Below are 27,921 nucleotides of genomic sequence, written 5' to 3'. Positions count from 1 at the left end.
ACGACACGTTGTGTCAACATGACTTTCATGTTTTTCTATTATGAAAGTTCAGAGTCGCTTACTTCACCTGACAGGTCGGCTTGTTTTTATTTGTTATCAGTGAGACACATTATAATGTCTGAGTCTTCAAACTGAACAGAAAGTGAGACGGAGCGGACTAGTTACAAACTGAGACTCGGAGTTTCTATAGAAATGATCCAAATACAGTAATTTTTGTGATGCGTTAAAGCGCGACCGGCACGCAAACGTCACAGTGAGATTTCCGTTAACGTCGTCAGGTCATGGGACTTCATAACACTCCAGGGCTCAGTTAACCCCACCCAGATTGCAGTAGGCGGAGACTGTTACGTATATAAAAAGGGTGATCCTCACGGCTCATTCATTCATTCAGAGCGAAGCAGGCAGGGACTGATCAGACTACAGATTTCCAAAAAAAAAAAAACTCGCTTCAGTCAGAAAACGGAACTTTTAATCATCGATCATGTCTCTGAACAACTTCTACTTTAAGGACTCTTTCTTTTTCTCACTCCGGACTTTTCTCCTGTGCTCGGCTTTGTCCGTCTGGACTCCTGTACACGGTAAGCCGACGTGTCCAGCTTTAGCTGCGTGTTAGTGCAGATTACAGTGAATTTTAATCACATACTGGCGGATGTGAATAAGCTGAAATGACTGTTATCAGCTGTGCTGTGTTGTCCGTCACTAACAGTGTGACAGCTGTCAGTGAGTTACTTTAAAACCGGAAGAAGCTTAAAACGAGAAGATTGTCAGGCAGGTTCTGACTGTGTGAGGTTTGTTTATAACGGACAGAATGGCGGTGATTCACCGAGCAGTCTGTGAGCATGTCAGGTTTATGAGAGCCGTGTGTTTGTCAGAGGAGAGAAAGAGCAGAGTTACAAAACACAACGTCCGGTGAGCCGAAACTAAAACCCTGTTTATTGATCCGGAGTGATGCAGATTCAGTCCGCACATGCTGCTGCTGACTACACGTGTTTCCACAAGCTAATGTGTTTTCTATAAAAACACATTAGCTTGACAACCCGCCATCATGACCCCATCAGGAATTACGTCTGACTGCCGACGTGGCTCGTTCGTCCAATCAGGTGTCTGTGCGTGTTTTGTAGTTTACTCTGGATTTGTAGTTTAAAATTTTTAATAAATGAAATTAGTTGGTTATTAAATCTGAACTCGCAGCGAGGTTAAACAGTCAGTCTTAACAAGTAAATAATTAGAAGGGCAACATGAATCAGTGAAAACAGCAGACTGTGTGATGGTTGACTTAAATCAGCTTGTTTACTTTGAGTGTAAAACTTACTGAGGATGAGTCACATGAACTATTATTATGAATAAATACTTGTGTTGTTTCTTAGAACTTGGATGAGCATCAGGCTGATCAATCAGTTTGTGTTGTTAAACTTTAATAAACACGTTATTGCTTGATAAAGTTTTATTATAGTGAAATAAAATGTTCACTTTAAACAGTTTTTATTCATTATCAAGAAAAGCATAAAACATAACAAAGCAGAAAGAAAAGAAAAAAACCCCAAAGGGAATATATTAAAGTCATTACATACCTGTACAAATTCACATATGGGGTAAAGAGGAGAGAGAGAAAAAACAACATTTTCACTCAATTAGCCACAGATTTAGAAAGAGAAAAAGATAAACTCCAAGAGTGAATTGTTGTCCTTTTTTACGCTTACTTCCTATTTAACTGAGAACATCTTAATCGCAACCACCCCCCCTCAACAGTTGGGACAAATCATTTGGCAAATAAGAAAGCAAAGGGTACCAAACATTGAGAAAGAGACCCTCATTTCCTCCTAAAATAGCAGCAGTTCTTTCGTGAGGAATAACTTTAAATAATTCTCTGTACCACAAAGTCACAGAGGGAGGTTTATCCTTAACCCAATTAATGAGAATACATTTCCTAGCTACCAGCAATAGTTTGTCACATAATTTGCGCTGCAAGTAATTCAATGTTACTTCTTTTGAGGGTAGGCCAAGAAGAAAGTACCCGGGGTCCCTTTGAATCAGGTTGTTAAAAATATCACTTAGTTCTTGAGAAATGAAGCTCAAAAATCTTTTGATTAATTTACATTCCCAAAAGTAATGAAAAAAAGTGCCAGTTTCTTTTTGACATTTACTACAAAAATGGGAAATATGAGGTGCAATCTTATGCAAGACATTAGGAGCTATATAAAGGCGATGTATGATTTTTGTATTGGGTTTCTTGCAAGCGGTTGCAAGTAAAAGTGGAACTACCCATGTTAATGGCTCCTTTCCACTCCTCTTCGGTATATTGATTATTAAGATCTCTCTCCCATTTATGAATAGCGCTCAATCTGTTGCTACTGAGAGTAGATAGGAGAGAATTAAAGGCTGAGATAAAATGAGTTCTGTCTTTTCGCTTAATAAGAAATGTCTCAATAACATCATATTTAACTATTTCTGAAGACTGTGGAATTTTAGAATGAACAAAGTTACGAACCTGGAGAAAACCAAAAAACTGGTCTCTAGGAATATTAAAATTTGACTGCAATTGCTCAAAGTTCATCAGTGTGATGTTTTGATACAAATCACCAATTACCCTTAATCCCTTTTTCTGCCACTTATCGAACATACTGCGAGACATTCCTGGAACAAAATCTTTGCTTCTCAGTAAAGGAGTCAAGAATGAAGTGCAATCTTCTCTACCCAACCTTTTACACATTTCCCCCCAGACCCTTATTGTATTATAAATGATTGGGTTATTCTTAATCCCCATTTGTAATATTGTTTTTGAAATAAAATGTTAGAAATTCAGGACCACAGACGGTACACACGAGGGTCAGTTAGCCTGTAACAGAACAACAAACAGCACATGTCTGAAATTTTGTTGCGTATATTAAGAAAGACTTAAGTAACAGCACAGAGGCCAGTGGGGCTGTTCATGATCTCCAGGTCTTTGGTGTGTAACTCGACAGGGGTCTGTGGATGTTCTGTAGGAGTTCAGGAGGTTTAATTTTCCGTCTGTTTCCAGGTAAGGTTGTGGTGATTGGTTCAAATCTTCCAATCATCGCTGCTCCTGGTGATGATGTCATCCTGCCGTGTCACCTGGAGCCCACGTTCGATGTCCAGGGTCTGACGGTGGAGTGGTCCAAACCCGACCTGAAGCCCGACCCGTCGGACCGGCTGAGCCGAGTGGAGTACGTTCACCTGTACAGGGACAGGAAGGAGGTCCCCGACATGAAGATGGCCTCGTACTTCAGGAGGACGGAGCTGTTCATGGACGACATGAAACACGGGAACATTTCACTGAAGATCCTGAACGTGTCGGAGGAAGACAACGGCAGATACAGATGTTTCATCCCCAAGCTGCAGAGCAGAGTGAAAGCTGCTGTTGTTGAACTTGTAGTCGGTGAGAAGATTTGTTTTGTTGATGTTTGTGGTTCCAAACTCAAAGTTGTTTTTGTCCCCAATACAAACTTTCAGCCTAATTTTAATAACAGATTTTGACTGTTTTGTCTTTTAGATTCAAACTTTGCTAAAACCTCAACGACAGAGACGCCGCTGCAAACTCCAGATCCTCAGGACACGACTCCAACAAATGGTGAGAACACAGTCCAACTCTTCTCTGCATCATCCCTGTTTGGGGTTTTGTGTATTTGTGGTGACCTTCTTGTCTTTTCTACATCAGCAGGTCGATCCAGCATCGCTGTGGTTCTTCTCATCGCTTTTATATCGGCTGTAGCTGTTGCTGGTCTTATTGTATATTTTTGCTGCCATCATCAGAATCGAACTGTAAGTATGAAAGATAGAAACAAACAAACACAAACATGTTGTTGCTTCTTGTGTCGTCAGACCGACTCATTATTCTACCTTTTTCAACAGAAGCATCCAGAGGATGATGAGACAGAAAAACAACCACTACCAGTCTAGTCTAGTGTCGGTGTTAATGGAGCTGAGAGCAGCAGAGATTTATCTGTGCTGGATCTTCATTCAGATTGGGGCCTCGTCCGGTTTATTTATCGAGCTCATTTTCACATAAAGAAAGTGTAGAACAAGAAAACCCAGAGTGGAAGATCAGAGGAAGTAAACAGGAAATATTTCTTACAGACGTCTTCAGTCAGAGTTGCTGCTGTCAGACTCTGGAGGATCTGCTTGGAAACATCAAGCAGTGAAACTGATGGATTTCCTCCTTCAATACAAAACTGTGAAGTTCAGGCTGGAGAAGAAACACTCCTCTGCCTCACTGTCAGCGTGTTTAATCTAAGTTATTTAGTCTTTACCTCACTGGTTAAGGTGCACTTAAATCTTTTACTGAGACCTCAAAGTGTCTGTGATGGACAAATTAAAATTAAAATTAAAACTGTTTTGGAAAATCACCAGTAGAGTTTGAAGTACCAGGAACAGGATTCATGGAGCTCACATTAAGCACTCGTGTTTTATGCAAACCTTGTTTGTTAGTTGTCTGTTAACTTTAATGTCTCAGAGAAACAGAACTATAAGCTGAACACTTTAAGTAACTGCTGCACTTTATAAACAGAAAAAAAGCTGATTTATACTCTAGATTTTTAAAGCTACAACTAATTTATTACATTTACTGTGAAACTTCCTGCTGGTTGGGATTCGATGTTCAGACTGTAACCTTATAGTCTGATTTGTGACCGTCCTCAGTTTACAGGTGTGAAATGTTTAAACACAAATGTGTTTATTGCTGCTTTTGCTGCCTTTAAGTCAAAGTCAGTGTTTGTGTGATGAAACAAGCTTAAACTTCATCACGAGAATAAAAACATTTAAATACTGACCTGAAAGAGTTTCTTGGATTCTTTGATTTTCAAGCCTCTTCTTGACATTTTGTTACAATTTGTGTGTTTTCTTGTTTTTACGACTAATACCTCGTCCTATTAATTTAATTGTTTTATATAAGTTATTTATTTATTGTCGTCATGTGTCGTTTCCTGTTTGCATTTGATGATGTTTTCAAACAGTTGAACCAAATGAACTGTTTAAAAATGTGACTGTTTTGTTTCATAGAAATTAAAATGATTCACTGAGTTTACTGTTGTTGTTCCATGTTCTTGAATAACGTCAGTATTCTGTGAACATGATGACGAAATCAAATAAATGAGCAACAGTTCGTCATCACTGTCTGCTGTCTGTTTCTTCTTCAGCTCTTCATCACACTCACTCTCATTTCACTGATTTGTTTAACAGCACTGCTGAAAACTCATTTGGTGTCTGTAGGTGACTGATCATGTGACTGATCATGTGACTGTGTCTATGTTCTTAACACATTAATCTTCAATGTGAGGCTTTAATTTGAACTATGAAGCACTTTGTAACTCTGGGTTCTCTATAAATCAAGTTATAATTATTCATGAAGGCCATTCAAAGCTCTTCTTCAGATGTTGGCACATATCTGAAAAGTATAAAAAACTTAGAGGCAGAAGAAATGATCTGTCAACAGCGACGTTCACAAGGCCATTAACAGTGATCCCACTTTGCAAGACTGATAGACAATGTGCTGTATGTTGTAATCATAAAGAGAAGCAGTGTGTCGTGTTAAAGTGTGTTCATTTGTGACTGAGCTGATGAGAGTCACGTTTTACTGAAGTAGAGCTGATAACTGGGTGAGAAATGTAACGTGTGGGATGAAGTGATCTTAATCTTCAAACTTTGCTTTAATCCTGTTTGTGGAAGTTCACAGAGATTGTAAACACTTTGAATAAAACAAACGTGTGAATATTCATGAAAGATCACAAACAACACATGACCTACATGTATGTTTCAGCGAGTACATTTTATTTCTATGATAATTAAGTTAATTATTAGCTTCAGACCTGCAGGTCTTATTATGGCACATTCACTGTCATATCATGTGCTCACAAAAGCAGAGACCTGTGTTTATATAGCGCTTTACTTGGTCCCTAAGGACCCCAAAGCACTTTACACATTCAGTCATCCACACATTCACACACTGATGATGGCAACATTGTAGCCACAGCCACCCTCGGGCGCACTGACAGAGGCGAGGCTGCCGGACACTGGCACCACCGGGCCCTCTGGAGTAGGCAATGGGTGAAGTGTCTTGCCCAAGGACACAAAGACCGAGACTGAGAGGCGAGGCTCGAACCGGCAACCTTCCGATTACAAGATGACCTGCCAACTCTTGAGTCACGATCGCCCACGTGGGGGCACATTAGGTCAGCCTGAGTGATCTGGGACAGTCACATTCAGTCATGTGATAGCATCACATTTTGGGAATGAGGGGGATTCCCTCCCCTCTGGTCTACATGCCCCTTTCTCCACTCATTTGGTTTCAACCCAGGTGGGAAGACCCCCACATTCCCCACTTTTGATTTTTAGCTCTGCGTCTCAAAACAGCCCACAGCTCAAGCTGCAAAAAAATCCCAGCCTGACTTTCACTTCCAGCACTTACGACCCGTAACAGCAGAGGGCGCTGCTTCAGGGGATGATCAGGATCTTGTTCCATTTCTCCTTTTTATTCACGTTTACCTTTGTAGACTTTTAACAGGAGAAAACATTCTCTAAGTTTCATTCTTTTAGCCTAAAATTTGACAAAAAAGCCCATTAAAAAAGCAAACTATTTAAAGTTTGAGTCTTCTGAGCTGGGTGTTAGATCCAGCATTGTGGGTGAAACCAGGGAAACTAAATGAATCTTGAAAATCTTCTGATTTTATTTGAGTTTTTCAAGTTTACAAAATAGTTTCAGTTAATTTTAAAGTTTAAAACGTTTTGTTATGTTTGGCTTTAGGTTTAGTTTAATTTTCTAGAAGTTTTCTTGTTGTGGGGACGTCCGGACTGTCTGCAGTGAGCTCTGCTCTCAGTACAGCCGCTGTTCAAAGTGTGTATAACACTGTAATGAAGACTGTGTGTGTGTGTGTGTGTGGGGGGGGGGGAGCAGAAGTAAAACCAGGTGATAGAAAACACAGAAAAGTGTTAGTTGTGTGTCTGTGGTTTTCATGTTGGGCTTTTTAAAAAAAGTATTTGGCATTTCTGTTCTTGGTTCTTTGCTCCTGGTGAACTTTTCTGTTCCCCTTCTCTTATTAATGATGGGCAACGTGAGGCTCAAAACCGTCTCGCAGTGGCAATATTGACAAATTTGGGCCTTGTAATCGGAAGGTTGCCGGTTCGAGCCCCGGCTTGGACAGTCTTGGTCGTTGTGTCCTTGGGCAAGACACTTCACCCGTTGCCTACTGGTGGTGGTCAGAGGGCCCGGTGGCGCCAGTGTCCGGCAGCCTCGCCTCTGTCAGTGCGCCCCAGGGTGGCTGTGGCTACAATGTAGCTTGCCATCACCAGTGTGTGAATGGGTGTGTGAATGGGTGGATGACTGGATATGTAAAGCGCTTTGGGGTCCTTAGGGACTAGTAAAGCGCTATATAAATACAGGCCAGGCCATCTTGATAATGCTGTTCTGTGACACAGTGAAGCTCTGCAAACTCCAAACAACACAACTTATTATACTACACTATCAATAAAAACACAAGTGGTACACAAATCCCTCAAAAACCGCACAGTCATTCGATAACAACAACAACAATATTAATAACAAACAAATAAATAAAGCTAAAGAAAAAAAAGAGTTTTAACAGGTGTTTTAGAAATAGCCAATGAGGGCCCGATCTAACCCGCGCAGAGAGATCCTCAGTGTGTTGTTGTGGTTTTAAACGACATTTTCGGTTTAAAGTAGAAAAAGAGAGCAGACCGGAGTCAAAGCCGAACATTTCTGCCTCTTTTACTTTCCCTCTTGAAACCAGGGGCGCTCTCTCTCTCACTCTGTCTCTCGGCTATACGACAGTAGTCATCAATATTTATGTCTTTACACTTTGTGTTTAACTCATTTAAACCCACACAAGTAACAGTAAACAATAGTTTTATGTATGAAATTTTAAAATGTTCCTGAGTGATTTTTAAAGCATTTTTCAGTAAATACTTTAATATTATAATACGGGGAGATTTATGTGTCACATGACCAGAGCTGTTTACTTCCTGGTTGCTCTTTGAGAAAATGGATCTCCGCGTCAAAGCGTCCAAAGAAAAGGTCAGTAAATTACGTTAAAATACACGGATTGCAAATAGTTTTGTTACACGTGACCTTAATGTGTCTGCAGTAATGTTATGGTCATCTGCGATTACTTGAGCGTGTGTTTGCAGCTTGTTCCGACGGTCGCAGAAGTTCGGTCGTTACTCTGTGTTGTTGTAGTGGGGACATCGTGTGTTTGATTCACGGCACAGAAACACAGAGGAACGAGCCCTGGTTTTTATTGTAAATGTATAAAAATCATTTTAATGAGCAGAGCTTTTTCTCTGCACACAATACTGACATGTGACACGCTGCGGGTGGAGGAGGTGAGTGGGTGAAACCATGACCCTGCAGATTTTAACCAGAGTTGCTTTTCTATTTGAAAGATTAATCATGTTATATTTCTGAGTGAATCGTGATGTTTATCAGCTGCTGTTCTTGAAACACAGCTCTGATCGGACCGAGCCTGAAACAGAATCAGGATATGACGAAACTTTCTTTCTCTCTTTTGTTATTCAAGTCAAACGTTACAACAAAACGTGTCTGTTTGAGTCTTGAACGTTGAATAGAAAAGTGAGTCGATTCCTAAACGTTGATTTTGTTCATCTGAACGTTTTCAGTGTGAGAAACATTTCGTCACTCATCCAAGTGATTTCTTCGTTCCCAGCTGACTGCAGGTTTCTTGTAAACGCTTTATAATGTTGGGGAAACCTGGCACATCAGCTTTTAAATGTCCCCCATTACTGGTGGAAATTTCACAGTCTAAGAAGGCCAACCTGCCTTCATATCCTCCCTGGTGTATGTGATGTGTTCGTCCAGCTAGTTGCTGTGATCCGTGAATTGTGGTACGTCCTGAGATTTGATTGTCACCCAGGTGTCGTCCACATACCTGAACCAATGACTTGGTGGTGATCCAGGGTAGGATAGCACCGCCCTCTGAGATAACAGCAGGGTTAGAGAGTCAGTGTCTGTGCCAATAACAATCCAAATAAAGTCATTGATGGGACTGAGACTGGCTTCCTGTGATAGTGAGAGTGAAAGCATGCAAACGCTGCCCTGAAACTTCCGTTACATCACCAGGTCACTCCTATTTATAAACAAAGATGATGTCATCAAGGAAATAAGGAAAGTCTGCGATCAAAGAGAGAACTGTGAGTATCTGAGTGAGTTTTTATGTTCTTACCTCTGAAAGTACGAGGTTTCACTTCCTGTGTGACGGTAATGTCAGTGTACGAGACAGCAGGGTTCACTTTATCTGCAATACAGAGCAGTTCACGTGTTACACAACAGCTGGACCTATCTGTGTAAATTCACATAAGTGTGTTTCAGTAATAAGTCAGAAGGAATCATGAAAGTGCTGCTGGAAGTAAAGCAAACAATCAATCTGGGTCACAGATCTCGAAAACCAACACCCATCATAAAAGTGTTATCTGTGTTTGTTTACATGGTTCTCCCAGCAGAAGAAACAACTGACACTCCCAGTGATAGATCCACTGAGAGCTATCGCCTGACCTGAGATCATGACTTCATGACCAGTTCCAGACTGAACTGTTTTTCTGGGTCGTTGCTTTACAGCAAAGTGCGAGGTTTCACTTCCTGTGTGGCGGTAATGTCCCGTCATGGTAATGGTCCCCACCTAGTCATAAAACCTAAACATCCACATTCTTTCTATCTGTCAGTGAGTCTAAGTTACAACCTCGGCTCCCTGTTTTTCTGCTCCTGGCTAATGTGAGGGAGACGCTTCTACAATCAGAAAAGCAAGGCCATGATTCCCTGCAAACAGTATTCTCTTTATAAATCAGCAGTATGATGTAATAATGTAATAATAATAATAATAATGTACAAATCAGGTGAATAAATCTAACAATCTTCACCTTCTTCTAAATCAGGAGTATAATGCAACTTAAAACTACATAATGATTTCACAATCTTTAATCAGCCGTATAATGATTCAACAATTCTTTGATTAGAGGTATGATGTAACGTACGACAGTGTAATAATCTCACAGTATTGATCCAGGTGTTGTTGTCATGTTTTTATGTGCCAGTGTTTTTCATTTTTGATGATTTAAAAATGGAGATGCCATTTCTAATTACAGCAGGTTTGTTGTCAGTGAAGATGTTCACTTTACTTTAAAACACTCCAGTTTAAGAACAGAGAGCCGAGGTCAGCAAACAAAATGTGAAAATGAGCAATGCAAAACTATGACCTTTCCTGGATATTCAAATTCCAAGTTCCTCTGTGTTCTCCATATGAGGTGGCTGTAGAGCAGGTCCTCTACCAAAATGAAAGGGTGGTGATTTGATCCTTGGCTCCTTAAATCTGCATGCCAACTATCTTTGAGCAAAACACTAACCCTGATGCAGCCATCAGAGTGAGAATGTTAGATAGAAGGATAGAAAGAGGCCATTATTATTGGTGCTGTGGATTGTAAAGAACAATGTGGATTAGACAATCCCTTTAACACTGGTATCAAAAGTGAAATCAAATAATCAATCGGATATTATGCAAATATATAAATAAAATACAAATACCTGTTTTGAATGGCAGAAAGATGTGAGAAAGTAAGAAAGACAGAGACAGGTGGGTGAGCTCCATTCACTCTTATCAGCAGAGAGAGAGCGAGAGCGAGCTGCACACTGTGCTGTAAACTCTTTAAAATACTTCAATAAAAGCCTCCTCTGTGCCAACGAGGAGAAACTGAAACCGGAGCAGTTTCCAGCTCTGTCTGCTCGTTTGTTCCACTTTCAGCAGAAAACATTATTTGCTGCAAAAAGTGACGTCATCCTCACTTTAGCCCATTACTCACATACTGAGCTGCCATAAAGAATCATTTATACTGCTAAAATAAATGTCCTAGATATCCTGCAAGACACTAACCCTGATGCATCCATCAGAGTGAGAATGTTAGAAAGATAAAAGCACTCGAGTATAGAAGAAGTTTATGTGTGACTGGATGAATGTTGTGTAAAGTGCTCTGAGTCTCCAGGAGTCTGTTAAATAAGAATCAGTCCACTGATGAAACAGATCCGTTGCTGGAAACATGCTGAACATTACGGCTGATTCTTCTCAAACTGATCAGATGTTGAAATGCTTTTCGTGACCATTTTTTAACCTGAATCCAAATGTAAAAATTTTGGTTCAAATCAGGTGAAGCTAGAATATCAGGGATAGAAAGCTCAAAACAGACGTTTCGCAAGAAGTGACGTCATCCTCACTTTAGCCCGGTACTCACACACTGATCCGGCATAAAGATTATATTTATACCTCATGGCAAATACGCTTTTTTCCCCTTTTTTATTCCCTCTGACTTCTGCTACAAATATCTCATAAACAGGAGGCAGGTTCACTATAACCAAAACTACAGACTCACACATCATGTCATTGTTACAGCAAACAGCATCCACAGCAGTGCACAGTTAAGGTTCTTCTAGGTTCAGAGGTCACTCAGCAGAGGATTTTTGGTCCACCTGTGTGATTGGTCAGAATTAGCCAATGAAAATAGGTCAAATGTTACCTTTTTGTAAAGAAGGAATTAAGAAAACAGTCCAACTTTTCTTTGCATCATTTCTTTCACTCTAAAAGTAAGAGTAAGTATGTTGTTGCTGCTTGTGCAATCAGACTGACTCATCGTTCACTTTCTTTTGCTCGTCTGTATAAACTTTGTTGTGCTGTCAGTGATTCATTACATCACTTGTGTTTATTGTCATTGTTGTATGTTGTTCATTAGTTAATGCCTGTTTGTTGTTTCACTGAATGAAAGTTCTGTGTTTGTAGTTTTTGTACTTCTGTTGTGTTCCAGGGATATTTAAATGCACTACAGGCGTATTCAGCTCAGTGAAAACATCAACTGAAAGTCAAATAACATGTATTATTAATTTAAATTAAATATATATATAAAACACAGCTGATTTTTATCGTTGTTTCTTTTCCCCAATGTTTCTTTACTGGACAGTAAAACCAGAAAATGTAACATTATTCAATATTAAATACTGAAGAGACCTTCAGATCAGTCTGTTGAGCTTGAAGGAGAGGTCAGAGGTCAAATGAGACATACATTTTTTAATAATTTTACAGTGCGTTCCTTATGATGATAATACGCGCCACACTTATAGGAATCATAGTTTCATCATAAGTTATGAGGCTTTTTGTCAAACTTCCACCAATAAACCAAACTTTGACTCAGTGGTTTCAGATGTAAGCTGACTGCCTCTTTTAAATCACGTCTGTTGGTTTTAAATCAGAGAAGTTCCTGTTAGAAAAAACTGCTGAACTGATAAGAGACACGTTTACTTACATTTTATACAAACGTGTTGTCTTAAGCAGGATTTACAGTCTAGCAGATGCAGCGCTGTCGCTCCGCTTCAGCACAAAGTTATAATAAGTTATAATAAAACTATTTTTTTCTGGTCTTGATGCATCCTCAATCATCCAGGAAGGTAAAACGTAGCGCTACGTCCAGATGAACAGAATCAACTTTTGGATATCTTGTTTTCTGAATTAGTTTCCTTTATTTCAGAGTTTTTCATTTCCAGAGCAAATTTTCTTATTTCAACTTTGTTTTTATTGTTTAAAAACATTTAATATTCATTGGTTTCACTGCTAGTTTTATTTCTTTTGATTATTGTCACTTATTATTGTATAGAAGGCAAATGTCACAGACAGGTAAACCAGTGCATGTGTTACAGTAAAAACCCACTGAAGTTGATTTCTCTATAATAATCCAGGATTGTCCAGGCCGCCTGCAGTGAGATTAGTTCTCAGCAGAGCTACGCCCATTCTGTGCTAAACGCATGTGCTGGAAGAGGAAGTGAGAGTGAGACTTCATTCCTATTGAGCTTTGCTGTTGCTAGCACACGTCATCTGCTTCCAGTCAAGGAAGTCAGGATGTTCGTATTGTTGGAGCTTCTGTGGAGCTAATCAATGTTGTTATTGAGAATTCATCCATTTAATTAATGTCAGAGAAACTCAGAAGTACGAGTCCTGATTTTATTTTAGATATATTAAAAATAATGGGAGCACTTTATATATTAATGCCACACTATTAAGCATAAATTAAAATGTGCTTAATTCATCATTTATATATTATTACTCCTCTTTAGTCTGTAATTTGTAAATACAGATATATTATTATAACTATAATTATGGTTGTTATTAGCAGTGATGTGAAAGCTGTACAATATCTGTATTGACTAATAGCATATAAGGAGCAGTGCAGTGCTGCCAGCACCAGTTTAACCAGCAGAGCTTCCATTGTTCTCTGCACTGACATGTCTGAGCATTTATACTGGCAGGTGGAGGATGTTACATCATCACAACATTGTAAACAGCGTTGAATCTTTGCTGCAGCTTTGATCTCACAGAGAAATGATCAAACTCACCTTCTGTATCTAACAGATTATTGGATTGATTAAAACAGTCATATATCCAAGTTAGTCTCTGGATGCTGTGCTACATACTGCTGAGTCATTAATGACACAACACGTTTCATGTTTTTCTATTATGAAAGTTCAGACTCGCTTACTTCACCTGACAGGTCGGCTTGTTTTTATTTTTGCTCAGTGAGACACATTATAATGTCTGAGGCTTCAAACTGAACAGAAAGTGAGACGGAGCGGACTAGTTACAAACTGAGACTCGGAGTTTCTATAGAAATGATCCAAGTACAGAGTAATTTCGGTGATGCGACAAAGCGCGACAGACAGGTTTCACTGTGGGGTTTCCCCTGCGTAATCACATCACGGGACTTCATAACCATCTAGGGCTCAGTTACACCGCTCCGTAGGCGGAGACTTAGAGTTATTTTTAAACAGCGAGTGAGCCTCGCAACTCATTCATTCAATTCGCTCGAAGCAGGCAGGGACTGATCGGACTGCAGCTTTCCAAAAAACGCGCTTCAGTCAGAAAACGGAACTTTTAATCATCGATCATGTCTCTGAACAACTTCTACTTTAAGGACTCTTCCTTTTTCTCACTCCGGACTTTTCTCCTGTGCTCGGCTTTGTCCGTCTGGACTCCTGTACACGGTAAGCCGACGTGTCCAGCTTCTAGCTGCGTGTTAGTGCAGATTACAGTGAATTTTAATGAAAAACTGGCGGATGTGAATAAGCTGAAATGACTGTTATCAGCTGTGCTGTGTTGTCCGTCACTAACAGTGTGACAGCTGTCAGTGAGTTACTTTAAAACCGGAAGAAGCTTAAAACGAGAAGATTGTCAGGCAGGTTCTGACTGTGTGAGGTTTGTTTATAACGGACACGATGGCGGTGATTCACCGAGCAGTCTGTGAGCAGGTCAGGTTTATGAGAGCCGTGTGTTTGTCAGAGGAGAGAAAGAGCAGAGTTACAAAACACAACGTCCGGTGAGCCGAAACTAAAACCCTGTTTATTGATCCGGAGTGATGCAGATTCAGTCCGCACATGCTGCTGCTGACTACACGTGTTTCCACAAGCTAATGTGTTTTCTATAAAAACACATTAGCTTGACAACCCGCCATCATGACCCCATCAGGAATTACGTCTGACTGCCCACGTGGCTCGTTTGTCCAATCAGGTGTCTGTGCGTGTTTTGTAGTTTCCTCTGGATTTGTAGTTTAAAATTTTTAATAAATGAAATTAGTTGGTTATTAAACCCGAACTTATCTTATTTTTCTTTATTTGGAGCAGTTAAATAATCAGTTTCAAATCAGTTTCAAATTATCAAAAGATCAGCATGAATCAGTGTAAACACAAAGCAGTCGCTCTGTATGATAGTAATGAAATAAAAGATGTCAAATTAAATCAAGTTGTTTATGTAAAACTTAAAAATGTTAGAATTTCAGTACCACAGACAGAACATACGAGGCTCAGTCAGTCTGTAACAGAACAACAAACAGCCATCACTGACAACAACTGCACACTGGTTATGGCTGAAATTTTGTAGTGTATATTAAGAGACACTAAAGTAACAGCACAGAGACTGATGGGGCTGTTACTGATTTTCAGGTCTTCAGTCTATAGTGGTGGCAGTTCAGGAGGCTTAATTTTCCGTCTGTTTCCAGGTGAGGTTGTGGTGATTGGTTCAAATCTTCCAATCATCGCTGCTCCGGGTGATGATGTCATCCTGCCGTGTCACCTGGCGCCCACGTTCGATGTCCAGGGTCTGACAGTGGAGTGGTCCAAACCCGACCTGAAGCCCGACCCGTTGGACCGGCTGAGCCGAGTGGAGTACGTTCACCTGTACAGGGACAGGAAGGAGGTCCCCGACATGAAGATGGCCTCGTACTTCAGGAGGACGGAGCTGTTCATGGACGACATGAAACACGGGAACATTTCACTGAAGATCCTGAACGTGTCGGAGGAAGACAACGGCAGATACAGATGTTTCATCCCCAAGCTGCGGAGCAGAGTGAAAGCTGCTGTTGTTGAACTTGTAGTCGGTGAGGAGATTTTTGTTGATGTTTGTGGTTCCAAACTCAAAGTTGTTTTTGTCCCCAATACAAACTTTCAGCCTAATTTTAATAACAGATTTTGACTGTTTTGTCTTTTAGATTCAAACTTTGCTAAAACCTCAACGACAGAGACGCAGCTGCAAACTCCAGATCCTCAGGACACGACTCCAACAAATGGTGAGAAAACAGTCCAACTCTTCTCTGCATCATCCCTGTTTGGGGGTTTTGTGTATTTGTGGTGACCTTCTTGTCTTTTCTACATCAGCAGCTCGATCCAGGGTCGCTGTGGTCATCGTTGTCGTCACCTTATTATTAGTTTTGGCTCTCGCTGGTTTTGCTGCATATTTCTCCAGACACATTTTTCACCAGACACTAAAAGTAAGAAACAAACAAACACAAACATGTTGTTGCTTCTTGTGTCGTCAGACTGACTCATTATTCTACCTTTTTCAACAGAAGCATCCAGAGGATGATGAGACAGAAAAACAACCACTACCAGTCTAGCTGCTTGCTCAAAGGAATAAATGGACTGGTTCTTCTATGCTGCTTTTCTACGCTGGTTTAGCAAAGAACACACTTTGAACTTTGACCCCAGCTGAAGACTCGAGCCTCGTCCAGTTTATTTATCGAGCTCAACAAAGAAAATGTTGTAAAAGAAATGATCATCATCACTGTTCTGGACTGAAGTGAATTATTCCCAAACAGCAGGACTGGAAGGATTTCACAGCATTAAAGGAAATTTCCATGAACGTTTGTGACACAGCTCAGGTGGAAAGATGGAAATAAACCATCATCTGAAAACTGTGTGGGAGACACAGAAGTTACAAAAACAGGTTATAAGCTGATTACTTTACTGCACTGTGTTAATGACCTGCTGTGAATGATGTTTAATGCAGCTGTAATTTAAACAGAGTCACTTATTGTGATGCTGAAAGTGTTTATTTATGAAAGCTAGTTTTATATGACAGCACTGTGAGCACCTTATACAAGGTGATTGAAACTTCAGATATTTATTGGTCTTCATTTTTAAAGCCACAGTTAATTTATTAAATGTAATTGAAACTTCCTGCTGGTCAGGACTTGATGTTCAGACTGTTTCTAGTTATTTATTTAAAGAAGCAGTTTGATCCTGATGCAGAGCTCAAGCTTAACTTCCTCTTTTTGTCATTTAAAGCTACAAACTTTGTGCAGACTGACAGAAATCCTCCTGACTAGTTTCTGCTGCAGTTACGGAGCTAAAATCAGAGGATGTTTGTGTCCAACTCTTCTTTATTCCTGCTCTGTAACATGACAGAGCTCCTTTGGTTCACAGTTAAACAGATGTGTTTTTTTATTATTATATTTTATTTTTTTATTACCTCAGATATTTATTTATAAGAATATTTATATTTAAGAATTTTGGATGGATGTATTTGTTACTGCACTGAGTGTAAAGTTACAGTGATATATGTGAATGTGTGAAATCGTCTGCAAATATGAGTGTGAAAGTAAAAAGTTCAAGCACGTTTAGACACTGTTTTCTTTTTTGCCTCTATTTGATGTTAAGTCACTGTTTACCTCGTAACATGGTAACATTTGACAATGAGAACCTATATTTATATTAATGGAGCCTTTACTTTGTTTATTGTTTGCACCTTATAAACCTGACGTCAATCATCAACATAGTGTATGCAGTTCAAATGCAGCTTTTCTTTAAGGGAACGCTGCCATCTGCTGGCTGACCTGCAGAAAAGCTGTTTGTGTCACAGGTTTGATGACACACCTGATGTTATCAAACCTCCAGTCAGAGTCTTTTTTCCTGCTATGCTGGTGTAAATCTGACCAGTAGAGCTCAAAGTTCATCTCCTTCAAGAAGGAAACTTTCCATTTCTACTTAGTCAGACTTCTTGTAAAGTCGTCCAAACACAGAATCGACACATTTAATGACACTACATTAACTGTGACACAGGTTTTTATACTGAACACTGTGGTTTTCGTGAAAATGCTGAAGTTCTTCCCTCAGATCAGTAACATGTAGTAAAACAGCAGTGCTGACCCGCAGCTTCCTCTCTGCTCACATCAGGCTGCTCTCGTCCTTCTACTCCCACATTTATACTGTGAGCACCTCGGACAACATGCCGTCACATCATCACAACACATCAGCTTCTTCCTCCTCAACATTCATCTTTACAGTCTGATCTGCAGCTTCTCTGCTCCTGACTCTCTCTCTCTGGTTTCTACACAGAGAGGAGAAAACATCCACCTGCTCCACCCAGAATCAAAAAGATGAAGAAAGAAGATTTCCTGCTCTACCAGATAAATAAAAATCCCAAGTGACAGCAAGGAAGACAGAATGACTCAGCATGAAAATCTCTAACTCCCAACACTTATGTGATATGTGTTTTGCATTAAAGTTGCACTTCAGTTACTTCAGATTTACATTTAGTTCCACATGTATCATTTTAAAAAAATCCACACCCTCGCCTCTGTAGTCAGCTGACTTTATGGTTTTACCAAGTGATCTGAAACATGAGACTGAACTAAAGAAGCACAAACGTCGCTTCCTCTAATTGCCACATAGACTCACCAGTGAAACATGTCCAGTGTTCTGTTTCAGGGACTCGAGTAAGCTCCCCAATCTCAGTGTTCAAATGACAGTTGTAAAATAAATTCACTTGCAGAGTTGATGGTCAATACTATCTAAAAAGACCACAAGTGTTGTTGTACTTCCTTTATAGTCATTTAAAATCTCAGGCAGTGCCTGTGTGACCCATCTGAGTTTAATTCCAGCTCCTGATTTAAGGCTTTTGCATTCATCAAACCATATCTTTAAAGGAGTTTTAGTCCATTCGTTTAAATTATTTTTCTGTTCCAAATATAATTTTTTATCTCCTAATATTGTCTGTAGTGGTGATTTTAATTGTGTCACATCTAAATATTTCCATTTTGCTTCATACAAAGGATCACACCAATAAATTAAGTATCTTAATTGTGCTGCTTTAAAATAGCTTTCTAAGTTTGGGAGGGAAAGTCCACCCCGTTCCTTAGGTAGTTGCAATGTTATTTATCTAACTCTGGGTTTACGGCCCTTCCATCTAAATCCCGAAATCATTCTGTTCCATAACGCAAATTGTTTGGCTGGTATGTGTACCGGTATAGATTGAAAAAGGAAAAGCAGTATTCAGCAGTCGCCTCCTTGTTCTGACACACACAACTAAACTATTGACTACACTACACACTAACTACACAAGATTTGCGCTAAACGTCGCAAATCTCTCACATCTCAACCATCGCATTATTGGCTGGACTAGGATAAGGTGGCATCGTTCTAAGCAGCCAGTCACTTACTGACTAGCACTGCAAAACAGAATTGTTAAAGTTTTAATATTAATTTCAATTCAGGTTAGATTTTTTTTTTTTTGCGCAACGCAGATTTTCTGTGCGCAGAGACCGTGCCAGCAGCAGTGAGCAATTGCGCACGCGCGCAGCTTAGAGGGAACATTGCTCGTTACCGTATCTGGATATTTGAAGACTAACAGGTCATTCATACATACATCCAGTGAGATCGAGGCAGGAGCACAGACAACCTCAGGTTTGATTAATTAATCCACGGACTCCGTGTTCTGTGCACCATGTCTGTCTTCTATTGTGGACTGTGGACTTCTATTCTGTGCTCGGCTTTCAGCGTGTGGACTCTGGCTGGAGGTAAACGTTACTGTCAGCTCACAGCTGTGTGTTCTTCTTCTCCGTGTCGCTGTGAGTGATGACAGTTATCAGTGAGTTACTTTGACACGGAAAGAAGTTTCAACGAGATGATTTAAGCAGGCTCTCCTTTGCGATGAGCGGCTTTACCCCGTTTAAGCGCTCACAGAGGATTAATTATAACGGACAACACTGAACAGGCTGAAAGTGAGTGTGAACGTGGTGTCTCTGTTAATACTGCAGGGCCGCGCGTGATTAAAGTGTAATAGAAGACACGTGCTATACTTTGCTGTTTGGCACCAACATCTGACAGGTGTGGAGATCTCCCGGTAAACGTTAAAACCGTCCGCTGAAAAAAAAGAGAGACTTAGAAGCCGCATCTGGCCGTATCCATCCACCCATCCCATATCTATGAAGCCCGTTACCACCACTAAGGAAAAAAAGGATCTATAACTCGAGTTATTTTCTCGAAATGTTGAGAAAAGTAACTCGAAATTTCGATTTTAGATACTTGATTTTTGGGTTGTTTTTGTTTGTTTGTTTGTTTGATTTTTTTTTTATTGCAAACGGGCTTCAATACGTATCCGTCCCATGAGTCAGTCAGTGAGTCACGGAGAATTGTTGTAAAGTATTTCATCAGTTAATCAGCTCAGAATTGATGTGACTGAACAAAAGGACGTTGTGACATTTAATAACAACTCATTTGTTTTAAATGCTTAGATGACATTTGGACTTTCCAAATATAAGCAGCTCTGGTGATTTTGGTGACTTTGTTGTTTATCTGCCATGTAGATCATGTTTGAATAACCACCAATAATCAGTTATTGCCTGATATACGCAGACATCCATTTGTGTTAATCGGTTAGGCTTCTACCCTGCTGTGCTACACATCCTCCACAAAGACAGCTTATGAGTTAAATGTGAAAACAGCTCTGTTTTGTAGTTTTAAACGCTCTCTGCTTCTTGCTGTTTCTTCATCTCGTCTTGTAACTCTTAGTACCCCAAAGACTGAAGAAATGGAAGAAGACAAAGGTGATTCTGTTTAAACTGGAGCTGAAACAAACAAAAAACCTTTGCCTTTCCTTGTCATGTCTAACGGTTGACATGTCTCTGGCCTGGGAGGGTTATCACGAGCATTTGATTAACAAATTAATGAAATTAAAGCCGCAGTGTTGAACAGTTTTGAAGAAGGAAATCCAACTTTTTTCATGTGTTAAACCAGTTTTGTTACTTGTGGCTTCCTTCAAAAACTTGATGGATGCTTTTGTTTTTGAAGAGGTGATAAAGAATAGAAGTTCAACGAAATTGACAGAACTCAGAAACTCGACCTGTTTATTTGCATGGTTAATCCCTAAAGGGCCGTCTCTCTAAAGAGGAATCACTAAAACTAAGAAATACTCATTGGTTATGTCTGAAATCTCTCAAACGTATAGTGAGTGTTATGGGCCAGAGAAATTTATTTTCTTGAAGTCTTTCAAAGATAGAAATGGCAGAACCTGACTTTATTGAGCTTGTATTCCAGTTTCTTCACGTATAAAAGCTGACAGAGTCCCACATATTGAACCTTCAGTGGTGTTGTGACCTATGATGATGTGTAATGTCACTGTCACCCTGTGATCATATGGGTCCTTATGGACACATGAGCTGAGGTTTATACACAACCTCAGCTCATGTGAACTCTGAACTGAGGTTTACCAGGTCCCAGGCTCCTTAATTCCACTGACTCGGCATCACTTATTAGAACTAAACAAGGCTTTAGGGTGAAACAAATCTCCCATGAGTTCTCTGTTGGTTTTGGAAACATATTGAGGAGGACTTGTTTCATTCAATAATTTAGTCCCAGAAACACCTCTGCAGTAACACCACAAAGACTCATGGGCCTGTTCATGATGTTCAGGTCTTCTGTGTGTAACTTTATAGAGTTATACACTGACGATCTGAGGATCTGTGGAAATTCTGTAGGAGTTCAGGAGAATTAATTTTCTGCCTGTTTCCAGGTGAGGTTCTGGTGATCGGTTCAAATCTTCCAATCGTTGCTGCTCCGGGTGATGATGTCATCCTGCCGTGTCACCTGGAGCCCATGTTCGATGTCCAGGGTCTGACGGTGGAGTGGTCCAAACCCGACCTGAAGCCCGACCCGTTGGACCGGCTGAGCCGAGTGGAGTACGTTCACCTGTACAGGGACAGGCAGGAGGTTCCCGACATGAAGATGGCCTCGTACTTCAGGAGGACGGAGCTGTTCATGGACGACATGAAACACGGGAACATTTCACTGAAGATCCTGAACGTGTCGGAGGAAGACAACGGCAGATACAGATGTTTCATCCCCAAGCTGCAGAGCAGAGTGAAAGCTGCTGTTGTTGAACTTGTAGTCGGTGAGAAGAGTTGTTTTGGTCATGTTTGTGGTTCCAAACAGTTTTGTGTGTTTTTTCTGTACCATTACAAACCTTCAGTTTCATTTTATTTTTTTTTTCGTGACTTTTAGATCCAAACCACGTTAAAACCTCAACGGCAGAGACGTCGCTCCAAACGCAAGATCATCAGGACAAAACTCTAAGAAACGGTGAGATAACAATCCAGCTCTTCTCCTCATTATTTCTGTTTGGGTGACATTTTTGTGCATTTACCTTTTTTCCTTTTTTGACATCACCAGGGTCTCTGTGGTCATCATTGTCATCGCCTTCATGTCCGTTGCTGCTGTCGCTGCTTTCTTTGCATAATTCTATTAGTGCATTTTTTTAGACATTAAAAGTAAGAAACAAACAAACAAATAATGTCGATTCTTGCCATCAGACTTAATTGGATTTAAAAAAAAAATCTTTTCAACTGTTTTTTTAAAATCAGAAACAGCCAGAGGCAAATGAGAAAAACACTTTTTATTTTTACTGGATCTTCAGTCAGGTTGGATTCAAACCAACAGCCACCGGGAGACACTCGGGCCCAGCAGCACCAAGATCATCTTCTATAACAGGAAGTGAGCCTAATTTGAACTTTGACCCCAGCTCAAGACCATGTCCAGTTTATCTATCAAGCTCATTTTCACATAAAGAAAGTGTAGAACAAGAAAACAGAGAGTGGAAGATCAGAGGATCTAAACAGGAAATATTTCTTACAGACGTCTTCAGTCAGAGTTGCTGCTGTCAGACTCTGGAGGATCTGCTTGGAAACATCAAGCAGTGAAACTGATGGATTTCCTCCTTCAATACAAAAATGTGAAGTTCAGGCTGGAGAAGAAACACTCCTCTGCCTCACTGTCAGCATGTTTAATGAATATTTATTGTAATGTATGTTTGCACTGATTGCCGATCACGCTTCAACTGAGTCGTCCTCGGTCAGAAGGAATGGTACTCCACAGTGATGTAGTTCAAATAACTTTACTAAGGAGGTGGCAGATGAAATCAACAGGAAGTACAGCGTTGGTAGGGAGGCATTACAGTATTCACATGCAGGTAAAGGGGGTGTGAGTGTGTATATGGGTGTGTGTGTGGTCATATGGTAAGCACGCACACAATATTAACTCACACAGGAATGCAAGTAAATACGTTACTCCTCCGACACACCTCTCATCTGTCCTGAACTGCGCTGAACACGTTCCCAACCGGAAGTACAGATACCGAGGTGCATCATGGGCAACGTAGTATAAAACAGCTACAATGAACAAGCGGACTTTTAACATTTATTTAGTCTCACTGTGTGAACTTATTTAAATGTTATACCTGAGTATTTAAAGAGAACTTAAATCTTCAGTGAGACCTTAAAGCGTCTCCGATTGACAAATTAAAAGGTTAAAATCCCCCCTGATCATTGCTAACTAGACCGAAACAAATCATCCCCAAACACCAAGACTGTTTTGTGTTTAAATATGTTCAGTTTTTTTTCCAGCATCCGATACAGATCAAAGCGTTAAAGGAAATTTAAAGGTTTCTCTCTAGGTATGGCCTCCTTCCATAGTCCAAACATTAAGTGGAGACTCTACATTGCTCATAGGCAATGTGAGTGTGAATTTTTCTGTCTTTCTGTATTGGCCCGCAACAGACTGGAGATCTGTCACGGGTGCACTCCGTTTCCCGCCCTATGGTAGCTGGGATGGGCTCCCTCCCGACCCTGATAAGGATGGAAGCTGCACTTCCAACAATATCTATAAAAAGGGAAATCTTTGTGCCCAACTTAACATGCAAAGCAATCTGATACAGTTGAAAATTACTCCTAAGGTCAGCCTAAGTGTCCTGGAGTGATAGTGTTGCAAACAGAAATACCCAGAAGAGCCAGAGGATCAGGGCAGGGGGTATATTTATCGCAAATATGTCTGTAGTTCAAAGTGATGGAGAACAACACTTGTTTATAGCTCAGTGATGGACTTTTGTTTAGTAAGACCTACATAACTGGGTGAAAGGGTGTTCCAGCTCATGACTGTGTTGGCTGGTCGTGTTTTCTCCAGGTGTTTCCAGATGTTTCTAGTCAAATGACTAAGGAAAAGAGAGCGAGAGGGGGGCGGAGCTAAAGAAGTAGCCTACTTGAACGGTCCACGATGATTCGGGTTATTCATTCAAAGAATAACTATGAGCCATGTCTGTGCAGCTCGCTGGGTGGAGACTCTTCCTCACTGTGGACTTTCATCCTGTTCTCAGCTTTGCTCGTCTGGACTCCCGTTCAAGGTAAACTCACAGCTACATTTCATTCACATTTTCAAGAAATAAACAAGCCGAATTCCCTTTTAGCAGTTCAACTTTGTTTTGTGTCACTGTGAGTAATGACATCAGTTAATTACTTTTGAGACGTAAAATAATGTTAAATTGTGGTGATTATCAGGCAGGTTCTGCCCCGTATGAAGCGGTTTCTTCCCATTTGAGCGTTGATAAGAGTGTTATGTAGGTCGGATAAAGGCGATGATCCACTGAGCATTCTAAAGATGTGTAAAGGTTCGACACGCCTATTTACGTCAGACGCGCCACACCTGTTTCTCACAGCGTAAACAAAACGCGTGTGTCACATTGCTGCCTAGCAACAAGAACGAAATAAGGAAACATGTCCGGTGTGGAAACTCGCTAGAAAACATTAAATATAATCTCTGATATCACGTAATGACACATTTCAAACTTTGAAAAAGTTTGAAATGAGCCGCCATTTCGGCGCAGTTGTAAGGCCTGATCACGTGACTGATTTGTCCAATCAAATTCAGTCACGTGAAAGTCTTGATTTTACATATGTTTCACTTATTCTTGTAAATATTTTTAGTCAGGCTTTCAGTTTAAAGTTTCCATTCTGCGTTAGATTTTAAGTTACTGTCCTACTCCACTGTTTTATGAGGTAAACTCCCTGAACCTACCGTACAAAATAAGAACATAGAAGAAAATCTAGATTAACTTGTACCTTTTTATGGATCTCCTGCTTTGTTCTGAACAGATATGTTCACCTTGGAAGGGAAGGGGTGCTTAATTTGTGTGGTACACACATTTGATCTTTCTAAGAATATTCTACTGAGTTGTAAATTTACACATGTCATAAGCTCATTTATTGTTTGGTAATCATGACTCTGCTCTTTTCAGTCTTGATTTAATTCCATCATTGAGTCATTTCTGGGAAAACCCCCACCACACATCCAGTTAGTTAATCACTGGTGACTAGACATAAAAGAAATTCAATTATATAGGGACTTTTGTGTATGGTTTCTTTATTATTATTATTATTATTATTATTATTATTATTATTATTATTATTATTATTATTATTATTTTATCTGACCTGTTATCAGGGTCAAGGAATTATTTTGTGAATATTTCTAACTAATCTATATAGAAAGCATTAAACATCACAATTTAATAAAACATTACCGAATATAAGGCAAAAAAAAGATTATATTAATTAATTTCCATATGTTTATATGTTTTTGTTTGTTTGTTTTTAAATATATTCATGTTCAGGCTTCATGTTTTTGTGTATGATGTCAGCTGCTTGTATAATAAAATCTTCTCTATCTTCTCATGATCTCTTCTGAAGTTGTGAATTTCTTTTTCCAGTTATTCCGACGTCCCGTGATGGTACAGGAAGTCTTTCTAGAAGTCCAGAAGTCTTCATTAGCCAACTTGGTAACGTCTCCACACTGTAGAACTTAATTCACTTAAATTACATTGAATTTGTTTAAGAAATCATGGCCTTACGGGGGGGGGGAATAATGTCAGCAAACGAGGACTGAATTAAACCAACGTCACACAAACCTAATATACTGAATATTTGCGTTGTTGTTTCCACACAAACACCAGAAACCACATCATACATTGTGGTAAGGGGATGAATTAACACTATGTTCCAATATTTTTAGCCGACATATGCGTCCATCATGGTTTTCCACAGATGAGCTAGTTTTGGCTTTAACAACCTAATTCAGAAGAATTTGGTTAAAAGTCTCTGTGGATTAAGGTTTTTTTTTTGTCTTCCTGTGTCTGGTTACTGTAATTTCCTTGTTCTGGATCAGCAGGTACCCACAGGAACCCAGCATTTTACTGTCTGTCTGATGATCTCATGATGATTTCACTTAATTACAGAGATTACTCACAGAGGAAGCTGTTCAGGTTTAGATTAAAGCAGTTACGGACCAGACTGTTTCCCATGATCAAAACTTTGAATCCCTGACACTGCGTGTGTCTGAACCAGCACAGATATGCCTCCATTTAAACCGGATGCATTCAGCTTAATTTATTCTGCTGTAAATTCACATCCTGATATTGAGATCCCTGTCCTGTTTACCAGTAGACTGAGGAGGACTTCTTTCTTTAAATAATTTGATCTCAGTAAGAAACATTTCTGGAATAACAGCAGAAACACTCATTTGGCTGTTCAAGATCTTCAAGTGTTTGTGTGTGTGTCACTTTACAGAGTTATACACTGAAGATCTGTGGAAGTTCTGCAGGAGTTCAGGAGAATTAATTTTCCATCTGTTTCCAGGTGAGGTTGTGGTGATTGGTTCAAATCTTCCAATCATCGCTGCTCCGGGTGATGATGTCATCCTGCCGTGTCACCTGGCGCCCATGTTCGATGTCCAGGGTCTGACGGTGGAGTGGTCCAAACCCGACCTGAAGCCCGACCCGTCGGACCGTCTGAGCCGAGTGGAGTACGTTCACCTGTACAGGGACAGGAAGGAGGTCCCCGACATGAAGATGGCCTCGTACTTCAGGAGGACGGAGCTGTTCATGGACGACATGAAACACGGGAACATTTCACTGAAGATCCTGAACGTGTCGGAGGAAGACAACGGCAGATACAGATGTTTCATCCCCAAGCTGCAGAGCAGAGTGAAAGCTGCTGTTGTTGAACTTGTAGTCGGTGAGAAGATTTGTTTTGGCGATGTTTGTGGTTCCAAACTCAAATTTTTATTAACAATTTATGACTCTTATGTTTTTTTTGTGTCTTTTAGACCCAAACTACTGGAAAATCTCATTGACAGAGACACCACTGCATCCCAGAAACGTCCAAACTCCAGATCCTGAGGACACGACTCAGAGAAACAGTGAGGAAAAAAAATCCAGATTTATCTCTGCATCATTTCTGTCTTGGTGACGTTTTTTGGTCCATTTGTGGTGACCTTTTTTCACCTCAGCAGGTCGGTCCAGGGTCGCTGTGCTGATCTCCATCATCATCACTGTTTCTTTACTTGTAGTCGCTGCACTTGCTGCTTATTTCTCTCGCCATCACACAAAAGGTACGTCAGAAACAAACACAAACATGTTTTTGCTTCTTGTGCCGTCAGACTGACTCATTATTAAACTTCTTTTAATAGAAGCATTCGGGGGACCAGGGGATCCAAAGTCATAACAATTACTAGTGCTTTTCACAAAGGATTGTTGGTGTTAATGGAGTGGAGAGCGTTGGTTTATCTTTTCTGGATCCTGACAATTTGGTTGGGGATTCAAACAAGCAGCCACAGGAAGACACTTCAGTCCAGCAGCACTGAGATCATCACAAGGTCACTTTTACAAAAGTGTTTAACAACTATCAGATAAAACACAGAGTGAATGCTACACAGTATCTACACAGTAAATAAATGAAAGACGTTACATGTACGTTATTATTATCATAAATAGAATGAGAGCACGAAGCTCTGCTGAGGAAAGTATTTACTTTAAAAAAAAAAGTTTTCTATTTTGTGTGTTCGTTTTGTTTTCTTTGTTTGTTTGTACTTTATGAAGTTTGCAAAGCAGTAAATATGTGATAATAATCTGACAGATGTTTACTTTGATTGCACAAACATTATGTAGGAGTCATGGATGAATAACAGGTATTTATTTGTAAATAACTGACTATATAAAACTTGAGCTGATTATTTAATTTTACACTATAGTATATTTCTGACTAACTGGGCAGCTTACCATCTTTCTCTGGGGTCAACTTAAAAAAGCTTTTATTTGGTATAGAAATTCGCAGTTAACCTCGCTGATGTGAAGCATGCACTTGACCATAGATAGAGAGATGGTGTCTTTGATTTTTAAATGTTTGTCTTGACATTTGTTCTACTTATTTTTTATGAACTTTAGTGTGTTTCTTTTATTTGTCTTTAATGTTTAAAATCACCTCCTTCCTGCTCTTTGTAAACTTTGTTTTTAAAGTGCGTTATAAATAAATTATTCCGTGCCTCATATATATTTATTTATTTATTTATCATTTCTGTGTGTTGTTTCCTGTTTGCATTTTATGAAGTTTTCAAACTGTTTGATTAGATGAAAGTTTGTATTTTTGTGAATTATTTTGTGTTTCACAGATATTAAAATGCTCTACAGAGTTTTATTATTCTTA

General features: G+C 39.8%; 4 protein-coding genes and 1 long non-coding RNA gene across 11 annotated transcripts in view; all 5 read left to right on the top strand.

Annotated features, from left to right (window-relative positions):
* The window catches only part of LOC113018975 (myelin-oligodendrocyte glycoprotein-like), a 28,646-nt gene extending 11,684 nt beyond the window's left edge, over nucleotides 1-16,962 (top strand). For 2 of the 4 annotated variants that reach the window (XM_080298744.1, XM_080298741.1), the window contains exons 2-5: nucleotides 15,064-15,441; nucleotides 15,553-15,630; nucleotides 15,719-15,831; nucleotides 15,910-16,962. In XM_080298744.1, the coding sequence (XP_080154870.1) occupies nucleotides 15,064-15,441; nucleotides 15,553-15,630; nucleotides 15,719-15,831; nucleotides 15,910-15,957 (617 nt within the window). In that variant the 3' untranslated portion in view covers nucleotides 15,958-16,962. Of the gene's footprint in view, nucleotides 1-13,626; nucleotides 14,054-15,063; nucleotides 15,442-15,552; nucleotides 15,631-15,718; nucleotides 15,832-15,909 lie in introns of those variants that run through there. The other 2 variants (XM_026162435.2, XM_080298742.1) reach the window with 2 other exon arrangements.
* LOC113018976 (myelin-oligodendrocyte glycoprotein-like) lies at nucleotides 90-5,124 on the top strand. Its single transcript, XM_026162436.2, has 5 exons — nucleotides 90-578; nucleotides 3,020-3,397; nucleotides 3,512-3,589; nucleotides 3,677-3,780; nucleotides 3,871-5,124. The coding sequence occupies exons 1-5, from the start codon at nucleotides 482-484 to the stop codon at nucleotides 3,916-3,918; spliced, it is 705 nt and encodes a 234-aa protein (XP_026018221.2). The 5' UTR covers nucleotides 90-481; the 3' UTR covers nucleotides 3,919-5,124.
* Nucleotides 7,329-11,927, top strand: LOC145425584 (uncharacterized). Of its 2 annotated transcripts, none has more exons than XR_013906307.1 (3): nucleotides 7,329-8,044; nucleotides 9,107-9,177; nucleotides 9,487-11,927. It is a non-coding gene; the product is annotated as an uncharacterized LOC145425584 (long non-coding RNA). The 2 variants fall into 2 exon arrangements; XR_013906306.1 differs by having other exon boundaries at nucleotides 9,484-11,927.
* Nucleotides 16,963-18,825: 1,863 nt separating the features above from the next.
* Nucleotides 18,826-21,905, top strand: LOC113018977 (butyrophilin-like protein 9). 2 transcript variants are annotated; one of them, XM_026162438.2, is made up of 4 exons: nucleotides 18,826-19,137; nucleotides 21,132-21,509; nucleotides 21,620-21,697; nucleotides 21,788-21,905. In XM_026162438.2, exons 1-4 carry the CDS (start codon nucleotides 19,065-19,067, stop codon nucleotides 21,874-21,876), a joined length of 618 nt encoding a protein of 205 aa, XP_026018223.2. In that variant the 5' UTR covers nucleotides 18,826-19,064; the 3' UTR covers nucleotides 21,877-21,905. The 2 variants fall into 2 exon arrangements, with proteins under 2 accessions (XP_026018223.2, XP_080154873.1); XM_080298747.1 differs by lacking the exon at nucleotides 18,826-19,137 and adding an exon at nucleotides 20,136-20,166.
* Nucleotides 21,906-23,647: 1,742 nt separating this feature from the next.
* Nucleotides 23,648-27,921, top strand: LOC113012671 (uncharacterized). Of its 2 annotated transcripts, none has more exons than XM_080298732.1 (6): nucleotides 23,648-23,789; nucleotides 25,152-25,220; nucleotides 26,077-26,454; nucleotides 26,546-26,638; nucleotides 26,732-26,830; nucleotides 26,909-27,921. In XM_080298732.1, exons 1-6 carry the CDS (start codon nucleotides 23,663-23,665, stop codon nucleotides 26,941-26,943), a joined length of 801 nt encoding a protein of 266 aa, XP_080154858.1. In that variant the 5' UTR covers nucleotides 23,648-23,662; the 3' UTR covers nucleotides 26,944-27,921. The 2 variants fall into 2 exon arrangements, with proteins under 2 accessions (XP_080154858.1, XP_080154857.1); XM_080298731.1 differs by having other exon boundaries at nucleotides 26,729-26,830.

This window comes from Astatotilapia calliptera, chromosome 3 (genome assembly GCF_964374335.1).
Source record: "Astatotilapia calliptera chromosome 3, fAstCal68.1, whole genome shotgun sequence".
NCBI lineage: Eukaryota > Metazoa > Chordata > Actinopteri > Cichliformes > Cichlidae > Astatotilapia > Astatotilapia calliptera.
Note: the sequence above shows the minus strand (reverse complement) of the source record. Positions and strands in the feature narration are given on the sequence as shown.